The 15,961-nt window shown below is 36.0% G+C and overlaps 1 protein-coding gene across 1 annotated transcript; it reads right to left on the bottom strand.

Annotated features, from left to right (window-relative positions):
• Window positions 1-4,024: 4,024 nt before the first annotated feature.
• Window positions 4,025-13,246, bottom strand: LOC110371395 (uncharacterized). The gene is made up of 15 exons (XM_064041459.1): window positions 12,925-13,246; window positions 11,471-11,568; window positions 10,929-11,063; window positions 10,514-10,597; window positions 10,160-10,438; window positions 9,951-10,071; window positions 9,743-9,877; window positions 8,992-9,555; window positions 7,370-7,467; window positions 6,275-6,359; window positions 5,956-6,038; window positions 5,529-5,807; window positions 5,334-5,454; window positions 4,886-5,020; window positions 4,025-4,668 (listed from the first exon to the last, which is right to left on the bottom strand). Exons 1-15 carry the CDS (start codon window positions 12,965-12,967, stop codon window positions 4,115-4,117), a joined length of 2,814 nt encoding a protein of 937 aa, XP_063897529.1. The 5' UTR covers window positions 12,968-13,246; the 3' UTR covers window positions 4,025-4,114.
• Between the last annotated feature and the right edge of the window lie 2,715 nt (window positions 13,247-15,961).

The raw sequence follows: 15,961 nt of genomic DNA, 5'->3' as shown, positions 1-15,961 counted from the left end.
TCATACAAATATTATCTACGTATGAAGAAGAATTCAAAATTATTTTCCCATTTTAAAATGTACCTACGTTTTCCTATCATATAGTTACATAGTGTTTGCAACAAAACGAAACCCCATACACTTTTATTACTTGTAAATAAAACACTTAAAACTTAGTACATCGTAGAAAAAATCGAGTAAAGTTTACACCTAACGTAACAGTTTTCCGTCGCTTTAACTTTGATGGCCAAATCCGGAGTCCACTATCCTGAACTCCATAGTGGAACAAAATAACTTCAGCGAAACAGGACAAGTTTTGTAATGCTTGAATAGGCAATTGCACACTAGTATCCCTGCTTTGGGTGAATGTACTCCATTTTGCAATGCACTTTCTTGTTTTATTAAAAAAAAAGAATTGTCTATGTTTGTTTATTCTTTATTTTGTAACACCCTTCTTTGTGACAGAGAAGGCCTGTGCCCAGCAGTGGCATAATGAAGCTATGATGATTTATTTTTTGTGTTTTTAATGATTCATTATTTCAGAGAAAACGCAGACTTTTCACTATACTAGGTTAAATTTTATTTTGACAGTGGAACGCCTAACAAATCGAATTTGTTTCGCTCCTCACTCAAAGTTTGTGACGATTCCGATAGCAAAACGGAAATTATTTCGCCATGAAATAATGGGAGGTTAACTTTGGTTAACTGGACTTCCCACAAAACCCTTCAGACGAAGCAATTTGCATTTTTCACAGCCCAAGGGAAAATACTCTAATATCTTTCCAATCATTTGATACGGAAAATGTAAACTTCTGTTTTAATATTGTTAATAATTCGTCTTATTTTGTTCGTTAGAAAAGTTTTGATCCTTCTGTTGCCATTTATATGTCTCAATTTAAAATAATACCCAAGAGGAAAGATGCTTGTTTTAAAATACTTAAAACACGTGTGTATTTTGTAGATGATGATTCTAAAATACAATCCAATATTATTGATCCTTTTTTTTTGTAATAAGACAAACAATTTTAGGCGCCATCATTTTAAGGGCAATCTACTCTGAAACGAAAGCCCCACAATTATAATTTTGATCATTATAACACCCAGTTCATACATAAATTAGAAGGTAATCGAATTATTATGACAGTGCCATGGAGACGCGGATTGAATTCAATTAAGCAAGATATTGCGTTTACTTAGTCAGGCCACACTCAATCTACATACTACAACCGATATGGGGAATTTTCGCCTAAATAGATTTTGCGTCACTGTAAATGGGACCGAAGCTGTAAATCAATCGCCAAAATTCGAGGTTCAAAGTCGCAAAGTTTAGACATTTTTGTTTAAGGTCATGTGATTTCCATAACTTACCTATCTGTCGTTTTACGATCAGATATTGTATTCTGACGTTACCTCCACACAAATTATGTTAAACAATCTATAATTGCAAAACTTTCGATAGCTAGGTTATAGAATTCCAGCATAACTAGGCCTCCTCTTGATTATGTCTATTATTTTCCGTAAATTCGTCGTCCAAATATAATTTTGAAGTAGGTACCAACTAAGATGCCCAATCTTCGACTACTCCCAAGCATTATTGATTCCCTCGAGTTTGCTTGCACATTACTTATAACTTATAAGTACCAAAACGTATATCAGCTCACGATAATTGGATTTTCGAAAAATAATACGGAAGAAAAATATAACTGTCCATTTTCCGTGTGCCGTGGACAAAGATGAGTAGCGACAGAATTGTTGTTTGATTATTTTTTAAATACTTCTTTATTCTAAGGCACTTGACTAATTTATGGTTCAAAGCAGGTAGAAGAAGATTAAAAATTTTATATTTTGAGAAATATTGGCCTCAAAAATAATCTATTCATTGTTTTAGGTCGAGCACGAATAGGTACTTTCTTACACTTGCTTAACTATAATTCATTGTTATTTTTATATTAGTTCATAAATATTAAAAAAATATTTTTATTCAAATACACTTTTTCCTTCACAGTTATCCAACCAAATAACCGAACACACCTCAAAACGTATTTCCTTTCTTTCACACTCTTGGCCCAACGAACTGAACCTATCTATTCAATATGCCAAAATATCTTCCAAGAAGTCGAGGCCTTAATAGCACATACATACAATAAACGATTTCGATGATAACACACGTTTTCGGCCGACGGCGGCTCAGTGTGATTTGTCAAAGCTCCTTATCTGGGTACCTATCGAGCATTTATTCTCAAAACAACAAAGGAAAAAATATCTCTAGCGTTGCAAAAAAACAGATCAGTGGGCACGAGGGAAATAAAGAAAGGGAAGGTGTCCATCTTCGTTCGTTATCTTAAACTGCTTCACTTTTTATACGGTTCTGTATTAGATAGGTCTTAGAAGCTATTTAGGAAACTGCTCTAGACACTCAAGATGTATCTTGATTGTTTTGCTACAATTGGTGAGGTCAATGGCCTCAGCCTAACCTAGCATGTAGTGTGAATACTAATGATGAGAATACGTATCGATAAAACAATATTATTTCATTATTCAATAAGATTTATTGATTCTTTGAATGCGAACGATGAACAGATATCAGAAAATAAGTCAAGTTCCAGTAGATATTTCTTATTTATCTTTTGGGAACACGGACATCCAAGACATAAATATAACTTCTATTAAAAATAGCTATATCTATTATAACAATATCTATATAGATATATTTATAGTCAGGACATCCGTTTCTGCAGTTATTGTTTTTGAACCAAAATCAGTTTCTGGAAACGTAATAGTTCTATTCATCCTCCCCATTACGCAATTCTAGATACAGAAGCATTGTTTCGCACAATATAGCATTCCCAATGCGACGGGACGTGACAGTAATGCTAAGCGGTGCACGTTCGTGGTTAAACTATCGATAAATATTTGTGGGACACGGCACACCACTAGTGCTTCCAGAGTAGACAGCTGGTATTATTCGAGTGTTTGAAAGACGTTTATGTTGTAGGCTCTCATAAGCAGGCACGAATTGGATTCAGTGGGTGCTATGATGTCACTGAGGTCATTAAATTGATGGATTGCAATTGCCAATCTGTTTATATGCGAAGGAAGCGATTATATACATATATTAGCAAGGATAGAAGAAATATGTAAACTTTGTACATCCAGCTATGATCTATAAGAGTGAATTAGGAACTATTTAAGCTACGTTTTCAACTTTGTTTCAACACACACGTAACCTACCTAGATCTACCTCTAAATAATCTCTCCACTTACCCAATAAATGGACATCAAGCCTCTAGACATCGGTGTTTACACATTCAAAATAGCAATTAACGGGCTGTCGATCAAGTGTGGAAACTGTCAACCCTTCCTTGCCTCATCATCAATATCCTTTACATCGAACCTCATACGCATTAATCGAATCTGTCTCACAGCGAACCTAATCCTTCTAAATGAGTCCGTAAAAATAACTCGGCCCACGTTTTATAAATGGTGCGGTAATCGAATTATTCAGTTAGGTAATTAGGACATCGATTCTGGACCTCCGAAGTTGGGAGGGTTACGATCGTAAGGCCTTTATTTTTTTTGTCAATGTAACAAATGAAGACCAGTTCTTACTGGTCATGTGTTCGTCATGCCAATGCTTTTTTCAGATTTTGAATTTAGAATCTTCATTTCTTTTTTTCGAATTTGGATTTAGAATCTTCAATTTTGTTTTTTATTCTGCAATGTTTACGGAGTGCCATTGACTTCGGAAATCCAGTTGAGTCCAATATGCATGGAACATGGAACCAACAATACAATCTGCGGAACGTGAGTGTGAAGTTTTGCTACATTGTGACATTTTTCGGTTCGAATATTTTTGCACAACCGCGGTTTGTTAGTACGCCTGCATACGTAGGGACTGTTCAAATAATAATGATAGACAACTTTTAAGGATATTTTATTGAGTTCAAGTAATAGCAATTACAAATTATATGATACAAGATATCATTGCTTCACAACTATCTTTCATATTAAATCAAAATAATAGCTTACATGAAAAGTAAATAGAGAGGGTCATGCCAGTTGACTTACCCACTACCAGACTGAATACAATTTAGTTCTCTTGATCATCTCTAACACGGTCTTTAATTCGAGGATCTCAAGTATTATCAGGTTTCAACACTTTCAGCTCTGTAGCATCATCATCATCTTTCACGACTCCATTAGGAATACTTTTATCAACTTCATCATACAGTTCTCCTTGTAACTCTATTTGGATTTCTCTCAAACTCTTTCCTTTCGTCTCTGGTACCAAGAAGAACGAAAAAACAGCACCAGTTAGAGATGAGCAGGCAAAGAACCAGAACACTCCAGTCAGACCAGCGACATCCTTGACTTCTTGGTACCCTTTCACAACTAAAAAGTTTAAGAACCCCCCTAATATGTTTTGAAACGTCATCGCGACTGATTTGACATTGAGAGGAAATATTTCAGCAGTGATCACAAAGCACAATGTATCATAGCCAATAATGGATATTATTGTAGATATTATCATGAGGCCGAAAAACGGGATGTAGCTGGAGAATATAGAAAAGGTTGGTTGTAGGAAGAAATATAATCCAATAGTGGAGAGAGCCATGCTAGAACCCAGGTAGGAGGATATGAACAAGGGTCGTCGTCCAACTTTGTCCACTATTACGGATGAAAAAATACCTGAAAAAAAAAACAATTATAGGTAGGTAACATAAAATTATTAAATATTTAAATGAGTCATGAGAAAATGGAACATTAATTGTGTAAAAAAGTGAACAACCTTTTATAGAGATTATCATCAGTCATTGTTTAAACTCAATGAACTTTTATTTAACAAGATGAAAGATGACAAAAGACGCTCGACTCCATAAAATTAAATAAGGTAGGTATATCTTACCGACAATAAATCGGACTGCTCCGAATACCATCAAAGCAGTCGAAAGATTAATATTCGTGTTGCTCTCTTGAAAAATTCGGCCCAAGTATTGTAGGATGGCAAGCGTACCGCTCATGATTTGAGTTATTTTCAAGCCTATTGAAAATAAATTATGTTTATTCGTGCACATCAATTGTGAAATATATATTCGCAACTTGGCCCGCTATCGGCGAATCACTTTTCACGAATTCGAGCGATCCTAACACATTCCCACATGTATATAGCTGTTTTATAATATCACTATTATTTGATCACTATAAAGCTCTTATAAGCTTAACTGTATTCTAAAATTTTGAGAAACATCATTGAACGAATAACACGAATCGAAGCTCTGAATACGTCCTATTGCAAATGCTTAAAATTTCCAAGAAGTTCGCAGCTCAAACGTATTTCCACCAGCAATACTAACCAATAGAAATAATCAATGCTTTGCGGTACCGCTTCCCAGTAAATAACTCTTTAATGGAACTGGAGCTTTGCATATCCTTTTTAACGTCCAATCTCATTGCTGACAGCCGATCTTCCACTACCTGTAACAACCATTCATTGTAATATTCATTGAGTATTTCCAACTTAAAAGTAAAATAGAATAGTGATCCCTTACCCAATCTTCCTTATTGGAGCTCAACTTCAACAGTGCCGCTCTAGCTTCTTTTAATTTTCCTTCTTTTAACAAGTAATATGGAGTTTCAGGAATGAAGCAGCAAGCGCTGAAGTAAGCTAGCGGCAGAACCAATAACAAGCAAGTAATATTCTCAAAAGAGACGAAGGATCCGATTGCCATGGTGAGGAAATTGCCAAAACTCATCATGTAGCGAAATGAGGAGGTGACAGTCCCTCTGACCTCTTTGTCTGATACCTCCGCTAAGTAGATGGATGATATCTGAAAGAAGAATTCAATGTTATTTCACAAAAACCTCTTCAAGCTTGACTCTATTATTGAAATTTTTAAATGGAACTCGGATACATTATCGGTAGGCCAAAATTCCTTCTGGCTACTTTCTTTAATATGATTTTCGATTAAAACTCACCGTTCCAATAATACCCATACCGATGCCCCATAAAACCGCGCAATATACAGCCACCAAACTGTTGCAGTACTCAAAATCATAATCTGGAAATAACATGTTAACATCCATACAGAAAGCCATAATAAAGGATTTGATTTCATAATTCTTCTTTAAGGCAAAAGTTTTTATCATCATCATCATCAGCCTTTTTATATCGTTCCACTTCTAGGCATATAAAGACAATGATTGAGAGTTTTTTAAAACTTTTTATTCATCTTTTAAATGCTTACCGTTCCTATAATTATGGGCAGAGCACTGCTCAAGATGGCGGATCGTCTACCGAACTTGTCAGCAATAAAACTGGATGTCAGGCTGCCAGTCATGTAGCCAGGAGATGCGATAGCCGCCACCCATGATATTTCTTGCTGGAAAAGATAATGTAGATTTTTAATAACAAGTATATTCCTCCTCCTAGTCCTATTATTGTTATGTATTTATATCTTCTAGCAACCGTCAGTCAAACCGTAAGTCTATGGTTCGTATGCACTGTAAGTTAGTTGCACACACAAAATTTCAGCCATCGCAATCGATTATTAGGCTGTTTCTGAAAGATTATATCGGATTGGTTTTTGTTTATTTGGTTATAGGTTTATTGGTCTAATCTTGCTGTCCTCATTCACCGCCATGTTTTTAAGTTTATTCGACATTTTTGTAGGTATATTTTCTAGTTGCCAAATCGAAGTAATTACGCGAGTAAGGCCGGTAGAGTACTATTTATATGACCCAGTTCTTTTTGTCACATCACATTTGTTTAGTCAGTCCACAAGAGATTTGTGTCAAAGATTAAATTGTCATCATCACCTCAGTTTTATTAGCCAATGCGAAATCTGTTTCCCGATGTATGAAGCAGTATCCTTGACAGATGACTATACATGAGGACAAAAAGCTGTTTTTAAAAAGGTTGTTGTACACGATCCAGACCTCAAAAATTCGCAAACATACATACACATTCATTTTTATTGGGAATACTTAGGGTCTTACGTAAAGGAATAGTTAGGGCGAACTTAAGGAAATACATGAGAAAGCATATAAAGGGAGTACATAGGAGAAGAGGCGTACATAAGGGATATAGGCAGCGCGGCAGCGTACATAGGGATGTAAATAGTATGGATGTATGTATACGGTGATTTATAAACATAGGTACGTGTGTCGGCCTAATAGAGTAGTCATCGTCCTCCGAGCCTTTTCCCAACTATGTTGGGGTCGGCTTCCAGTCTAACCTAATAGAGTAGTAAGAAACAAAAAGAGTTTAATCAGATTGCCGTACCCTATTGTCTAGAAAAATTGTCGTAGCAATTTTCAAATTATATCTGCAGCTACCTACCTACTGTAGCACAAAAGCTATTTCCCTTTAAATATGTATAAAATCCCTTACGTCAGTAATGTAAATCCTGGTCTCATTGTTGTGGAACTTAGGTAGAACTGTGGTGGTCCAGCCTGAGGAAACTCCTAATGTCACACCGGCCAGCGCCACTGGAAATATAAAAAAGAAAATATTAAACAGAATATTATTTCTAGGGCCTCCTTATAGGGATAGTGTACTTTCCAAAGTCTTGAGATACTATTTCAATCCTAAGTGAAATATTTTTTCAAATTATTTCAGTACTTTGGGAGCCTTTACAGTACCCGAACACTGCAATCTTTTGAGTCGGTCAATAGTTTAATCGGACGCTCGATAAATATGAAAACGAATGGCAGTACGCACAAAACAACTATGTATATTGTTTTGGCCCCGTACCAGACCGACTAAAAACTTTAATTGAATTCACGATTTTCTTTAAAAAAAAACAACCAACTGTCGGCCTGCTTAGGCTACAGTGTGCAAGTACTCTTAGGGTTAAAACAAACAAATAAACAATGTACCAAGAGCAACGTTCTGTAACTGTCTGTTTCGAAAATATGAATCTGACTTGTTCACATTTTTCAGCTACAAAGTCATAGTCGTGTACTTCGACACTAATCCATCCCAACATATTTAATCTCATTTAATAAAATAAAAAACTCACCGGCAGATGCCACTAAATATTGCGCTAATCTTCGAACCCCATTCCACAATATCAAATGTATTCACGAACTAAAAATCTAATTAGTGAAAGAATACTCCTTGCTTCCATCAAGGTTCACTTGCATTAACTTATTGCCATAGTTTTTTGCCAAGAATCATATCGGTGTTTATTTAAATTTAAAAAATTACACGTGTTTTCTCTTTCACGATTCATATATTAATGATACTCCCAATGTAGAGGTACCTAGTAGTGTTGTAGTAGTAGTAGTAGTAATTGAGATAAAAGCTAGATTATGGATATGAATTGAAAGTGTTAAAACTATTTTTGTAAGGGTTTTAGAATCTTTGTTACATTTTTTGGTAGCTCGTCATCTTCACGATGTTTAACCTAAGCTTTTATACTACTGTTGGCCGCGGTTTTAAAACAATAAATTTTGGAACCACAAAATTTACAATTTCATCCTAAAATTCTAACGGTTTCTTATCAGGAGATAACATTTCAGCCAGTAAAAGATTTTGAGATATAAATATTAAAACATTCGCACGGACAAGATAAGATAGGACATTAAACGTAAGATCTTGTTCTACTTAGCATTTCTGTTTCTGATGTTTTGTTGTTTTAGATGTCATTGAGAAATCACTCAAGGTACTTACGTCGTTATCACAGCCTAAAACCTAAAACGCAATGTGAGATTTTTTTAGCTTCAGAGATGCTACTTAATTAAAGTGAATTATAGTAAAGTTAAGGTAAATAAAATTAAATCTATAGTATGTAAGAATTTTAATTGGGGTATTCCGTGACTTAGTGAAACTTGTTAACAGCTAACTGAGTACGTCGGTTTTATCTTCGTATCTCTAAACCAACAATTTCAGGCACTGAGTTCAGTATTTCTATTGTCGATTACCTAATGTGAGAATAACAATTTGACACAGTAGGTACAGCGTTCTTTATATACGAGTTTGACATTTGTACACACCTAACAATCATTTTCATGCGAGTTCTTTTAACTCATTGTTCTCTTTAATATTCTCCTCAGGCTCAAGTTCTTTCTTCAAAGCATCATCAGCATCATCATCGTAAATATTTCCCTGTAATTCTATTTGTATTTCTCTTAAACTTTTCCCTTTCGTTTCTGGAACTACAAAGTAAGTGAACACTGCTCCACTAAAAGCCGTGATGCCATAAAACCAGAATACACCATACAGTCCCGTCCAATCCTCCATTATCTGATAGCCCTTTACTGCTACGAAAGTCACTACTGCCGTGAAAATGTTCAACACAGTCATTGCAACAGACCTCACGTTGATAGGAAATATTTCAGAAGGAATAATGAAAATCAGAGTATCGAAACCCATACTTGATATCACTATAGAGCAAACTATTCCTATAAAAACGACAAAACGGAAAGGATTCGACGACTCATTTTCGATTCCAACAACTTTTTGTACAAAGAAGTATGATCCAACCATTCCAAGCATAATACTTGATCCTATGTAAGTGTATATGAGCAATGGCCGACGGCCAATCTTGTCGACTATAACAGGTGATACCAAACCTGAAAACAAACAGATTTCATTAAATCCTTTGGCATAAGCTCCTTACGAACCAAAACTATTGTAATCTCATTTGCATTCATGAATGTAAGTCTTGGAGATTCTAGTTTGAGCCCAAGGAGTTAGACTTACTGTCGTAGTTTGAACTAAGTCCAATGCATACTAGATCACTAGAAAGTTGTTACTGACCTACTGCAAATCGTATTGCTCCGAAAATAATGAGTGCCGTTGAAACTTCTAAGCCGCAGTTGCTTTGTTGAATGATTCGTCCCAAGTATTGCTGAATTGGTATACTGCCTGCCATGAGTTGAGTAACCCTGAGTCCTGGGAAAAAAGGTTTTTCTAATTATTTTTTATTCTTCAATCTTTTATTTGATTCTTAATGAAAATAACATACCAGTAGTCACAATGACTGCTTTTCTATATTGCTTGCCAGTTAGGAGTTCCTTGACTGAACTAGATCGTAGCATTTCTTTCCTCACATCAGATCTCATCATTGACAACTTTTCTTCTAACATCTGTGGGGTGGAAATATTATTAGGTATATCAACTTTATATGGCATTATGGACTAAGTTATAATATTTTTACTGTTTAAGCGTACCTACCTTTTCATTTTTCATTCCAGTTAAACGTACAAGCTCTTTTCTGGCCTCATCTACCTTCCCTTCTTTAAGCAAATAGTACGGAGATTCAGGTATTTTCCAACAGGCGATGAAGTAGCATAGAGGAAGCACTATCATAAAACAACTCAGGACTTGATAGCTCACGAAAGAACCTACGGCCAGCACCACTAGGGCTCCGAAACTGAACATGAACCTAGTGCCAGCTGTCAATGTACCCCTTATGTCCTTATCCGCTATTTCTGATAAATATACACTGGATACCTGAAATGAAGATGCATTTAATAAGCGTTATTTAATTGAATTGCTGAAAAGAATCTTGAAAGGTTGAATACTTACCGTTGTAATCATACCAGTCCCATTTCCCCACAAGAATCGGCCGAAATACAGCAACCACGTGTTCAAAGCATATACCACGAAAACCTGGAACGGACTAACAATAAGATCTCAAAAGTCTACCTCTACATTTTTGGACCAATGTTCCAATCTATTGAATATTAGAATTGCCTACATTTATCGTCACGTCATGTCCGGAGGAAACTACGTGTCAAATACACAGATAAAACGTCGTTCTATAGTCGTCTACAACTATCTCCATGCTTGTCATTTAAATCGGTTCAGCCGTTACAAAAATAAAAAAGGGTCAAAATTACACTTTCCCATGATTGATAATACTTATAGCAAGACTTTTTGGTCCATAACACATATACCTAGTTAAATTGTATATCGGTACGTTAGGTACAGGTATACTTACTGTCCCAATAACAAAAGGTGCAGCGCTGGATAAGAGGGTGGCTCGTCTGCCAAACTTGTCAGAGATTGAGCTGGCGACCAGGCTGCCAGTAACCATGCCTGGTGCTATCATCGAAACAACCCATGAGATCTCGCTCTGGAAACATTGTTTACATAATATAAGAAAATAGGCACTGAATTAAAGATGATCTATCGTCAAAGAAGTGTTGAGTTCATCAGAACGCTTCTAATTAGGTACATCTTACAGTTTATGGTCGTCTTATTAGATTTACAATAGGCCAGAAACCAACAAATGTTACTTTTGTGTTACTTCCGTGTATAAGCATCGTCGTGTTTCTGATGAATCATCAATAGACAGTGTGACAGTGCAGCGTAGGGAAATGTCAAAAACGTACTGATTAAAAGCCACCATGTTCCTTCTTGAGCTTTGTAAACCAGGACCGCTGTAATTCTTTCAAACAACCAAACAGGCTTGGCAGGCTTCGATCCTCTGTCTCAAAATTCTCATAAATCGAGGAAAGATTAATTTAAATAAATACTTACACTTGTAAGATTAAGGCTTATTTCCTTATTATGAATCTTTGGCAAGATAGGAGCGGTCCAGAAGTAGGCAGTACTCGTCGCCATAGTTGCTATTGCCACTGAAAGACATAAACATGATGCTCGAATAAGTAAGAGAAAAAAACATTTACATTTTGGAACAACCCAATAACCCTGCACTACCCGGGAATCGAACCCGGGCCTGATATCAAACATGATGTTGACTATGATTAATTGGGCCTTCATAGCTCGATGGACGTAAATATCTATAATACCTTCTGGTATATGTGTGCGTGCGTAAACTCCATAGTATTTGAATATAATTGATAGTGACTTGTTCATTGACCTTTTCCAGGCGACCTTCAAATTATAATGTAAAGAAAAAACCTGCCAAGTGCGAGTCACGCTCGCGCTCAAAGGGTTCCGTACCTTTTATTTTAAAAAGAGAAAAAGAAAAAGAACCCAATTCTAGAATGGAAACCCCCATAATATGTATTTTGTTTATTAGGTTTCAGTATTTGTTATTATAGCGGCAACAGAAATACATCATCTGGGAAAATTTAATCTGGATAGCTATATATACCTACCTAAACATGTAAATAAATAAACATGATTCAAGTTATAAAGCCTGACGGACGGGCAGCGAAGTTTTAGTAATAAGGTCCGATTTTTTAATTTGGCTACGGAATCCTAAAAGCAAAAGAAAAAACGACCAATAGCCAATTTGTTTTTTTTTTATATATATTTAACACTTGATTGTTTGGTACAATAATTATGATTGAGTGAGCAATATTTTACTAGAGACAAAATTAGTTTTATGCAAAAACTTAATCAAGGTGCCCCTTTACGATACGTAGGCAACGTTATGTTGGGTGTTCGTATTTATATATTCGTTAATTTATTATCAGATACAAATTAATACAAGAATCATTAACATACAATACAACAAAGTTATTTAAAACCAATTCTTTTATTTAAGAACTCTTCCCACATTATTTTATTTATTTTAATGAAAAAAGTATTTACTTTTTTAATATAATTTCGCAATATCCCCAAAGGTCACGGCCCTTGTTATCACGGCTACGTAGGGCTACATAAAGTTATCTATCAGAAACTCGTCCATATCCTCATTTGATATGGCAAACAAATCATTTTATAAGTATAGGAACATAGTATATTAACTAGCAATGAATTAAATTACACCTACTTTCTATAGAAAAAAAATAGCCAAGTGCGTGTCGGACCTACGAAGGGTTTAATGTCAATGAAACGGCCAGAAAATGACGTTGGTGTATCGGTTCACCATAGGAAGAATAATACACCATTTGTAAAAATGTTAACTGTCTAATTATTTTCCTGAGACACAACCTGATGAAAGACGGACAGAGGGACAGACAGCTAAGTCTTAGCAAAGGAGTCCCGTTTTTACCTTTGGGTAAGCCGTAAAAAATACTCACCTGCGAAAGCCGCCCAGTATTGCACCCTGTTATTCTGGGTCATTTTGCAGCACTTGAGTACAATAAATATATCAAAGGGTACACTGTTTAAAAAATAAATAACACAGTTAAACAAACACTTCACTATGTACTCATTTTATTCATAAAAAAGTGTGTGCACTTGATTTTTTTCTAATTTTATTTATTGTTAGACAATTTATTATCATTCGGTTATAGATATCAAGATCATGTTATCGCACGTCCATTTTCTAAAGATATTTTCGCGAAATAATTCAGATGCAAACATACTCGACTGATTGGCTTATCGTTCATGTAATGTGTGTCGCGGTAGACACATGTCTTGCAAAAAGTTAACGGTTCAAAGAGTAGGCGTAGGCAACTATTTGCCGTTAAATTTGGAAGGCTGTACCTCTTCTTTCTTACCAAGGGGTATCGAGTTGCCCAGGTAACTGGGTTGACTAGGTCAGATAGACATAGTAGCTCCTCGTAAAACACTGGGACTTAGCTGAATCCGGTTAGACTGGAAACCGACCCCAACATATGTAGCTGGGAAAAGGCTAGGCTTCCAAAATTTTGGAAGGCTATAGATGGATGATGAAAAAGCAATACCTAAAATTATTTGTTTGTATTCACCAATTCAAATTCCCCTTTTTCGTAATGTCCTCTACATAAGAAGAAGAAAGTGTTTTACAGTGGTGATATTTCGTCGTAATGTCTTGAATCTGTACAAGGTCCATACCATAGCCATACCACAGCAGCAGTAACCGTAAGCCGTATTTTTTTTTCTTTTACTGCATATACGATTACCATCGACTTAATTCCAAAGAGTAGGCTTAGCGCTTACTAGCTTCGAGCAACCATGTAGGAAGCTCCCCATCATACTGATCACTCTACCAACAAAGTTTAAAAAGAAAAATAAATATCCGTTTTAAATCTAGAGGATAGGGCTACAAAGGATTATAATGAAGAGAGACCAGTGTTCAAATGCTGAGTGGCAACAAAGTTGGATTTACAATACAAATGCCTAGTATTAACAAAGGATTCAGACACAGAAAGGACCTACTTAGATAGAGTATCATAATACAAATGCAACGCAGTTTCAAATTAAACAATTTACCTAAATAAAAGGTATTTACAATATCACAATATTTGTAGCTGATAAGAGAAGTATGGCACTATACACCCGCTCATGTGTTCGAAGTGAGCGGTGCACTAAGGGAGCTATCTTTCGTGTTAAAGGATGGGGATTACATTGCATTAAAGGTGCGACGGGTATTGGCTCGCCAGAGGTTCACAAACGTGCCCCGTCATCCAGTGGATGCAGTAACTCCACTAAGAGTGACATGCAATACGACAATAGTCACCAGGTCTGTTTCTGGTTGGCAGACAGATACCCCATCTTCAGGATTTATTCACGTTAATACTAGCTGATTCCCGCAGTTTCTCCCACGTACTGAATGATAAAGTAAGCGTATATCTACACTCATAGTTAACGTCGCTTTCTACTGGTAAAATAATTGCCAAAATAAGTTCAGTAATTCCAGAAATAACTCATACTACAAACGCCGTCCAACTTAACTTTATCTCTTTACAATATCAGTGTAAAATTAACTTCTAAATTGGCTATCATGATGATAAATGAAATAGCGATTATTATTGTACTTTATCTTTCTCTTCAATGACAGATAACTAATATCAATATAACTTGCAAGGTCTTATGCTCAGCCTCTAATTGGGTACAATAAAGATTTGCAAAAATTAGATTGAGGCCCAAGTTTACACACCACATAAACGTCCGTTATTCTTTAAAGTACCTAACTGTTTACTCGAATGTAAAATTTTTAGAAAACTATCACAGCTCTTCTTCTTCATAACCGACTTCCAAGCAAGGGAAGCCTTTATAGTTCATAGTTTTTTTTGTTTTTTTTTTAGACTTTAATTCCTCTTAAGTCCTTTAAACGTTATACGACGACTCCCGCTTATTTTTAATCAAAGCATCATCATCATCCTCCGGTCCTTATCCCAAATTAGGCCTATGTTCAGCAGTGAAGCATAAAATACAAGTATTTTATTGACAGTATTCAAGGGAAATAAGTAAACACGAAGTCAGATCATAACTTTTATTTTTATACATTCACAATTAGACAACAGTATAAAAGCTTTTATAAAATCTACCGTCACCCAAAGTTGGGAATATTCTCGTCAATATGAACTTTTCATGTAAGTACTGGATCCTCAAATGCTCTGGTACTTAATTAGCAGTAAATACATAACCATATACAGGGTTATAGGTAAAACACTAACAACCTCTCAGGACCATGTTACTAATATCATAAACTAAAACTTTTGTTCTATAACTTTTAATAATTCTCAGATTTTAGTTCATCAAAATTTTCACACAAAAATTAAAATATTTCAAGTGTACGCTCTAAAAGTTACGAAGTCTATGCGAAGCACAGTAAACAGTAGTACAAAAGACAGCGGAGGGGAGCAGGGAGCGGGGCTCGGGCGGGGAGCGTTTGACCTATTTACGAGCGGCCATCAGTCGTTTTTATGCGCCCGCGTCGCATCATACGTGTCCTTGTTGGGAAATGCAGTGGTGCGAACGTAATTATCTTTACAGTATGGCGTATCGATATTCAAATTTCGAGTACACGGAAATGGTGCGAACGCTGGCTAGGTGTGATGACAATGTTTCGGAAGCCTGTCGCCAATACGCCATACGATTCCCAAACATCCCTACACCTAGCTGAGTAACAATGCTAGCCGCCACACAGCGGTTACGAGATTACGGGCATGCCATCGGGGATAGTGATCGTCCACCGAGGTACACAGTACGTGAAGAAGACGATATTTTGTTTTTTTTTTATTTTACCTTTTCGTAAAAAGGCGGGAAATCGTAGCGTAGCGAGTTACCAATTCAAAAGTATGACTAGGTACGAGAATAGTGCACGGGAGGCGTAGGGTAGACAAAGATCTTGCATTCATTCTAAAAATGCAAACCCTTCACCAAACGAATTTCTTGTAATGTGTGATA

This window comes from Helicoverpa armigera, chromosome 2, assembly GCF_030705265.1.
Source record: "Helicoverpa armigera isolate CAAS_96S chromosome 2, ASM3070526v1, whole genome shotgun sequence".
NCBI lineage: Eukaryota > Metazoa > Arthropoda > Insecta > Lepidoptera > Noctuidae > Helicoverpa > Helicoverpa armigera.
Note: the sequence above shows the minus strand (reverse complement) of the source record. Positions and strands in the feature narration are given on the sequence as shown.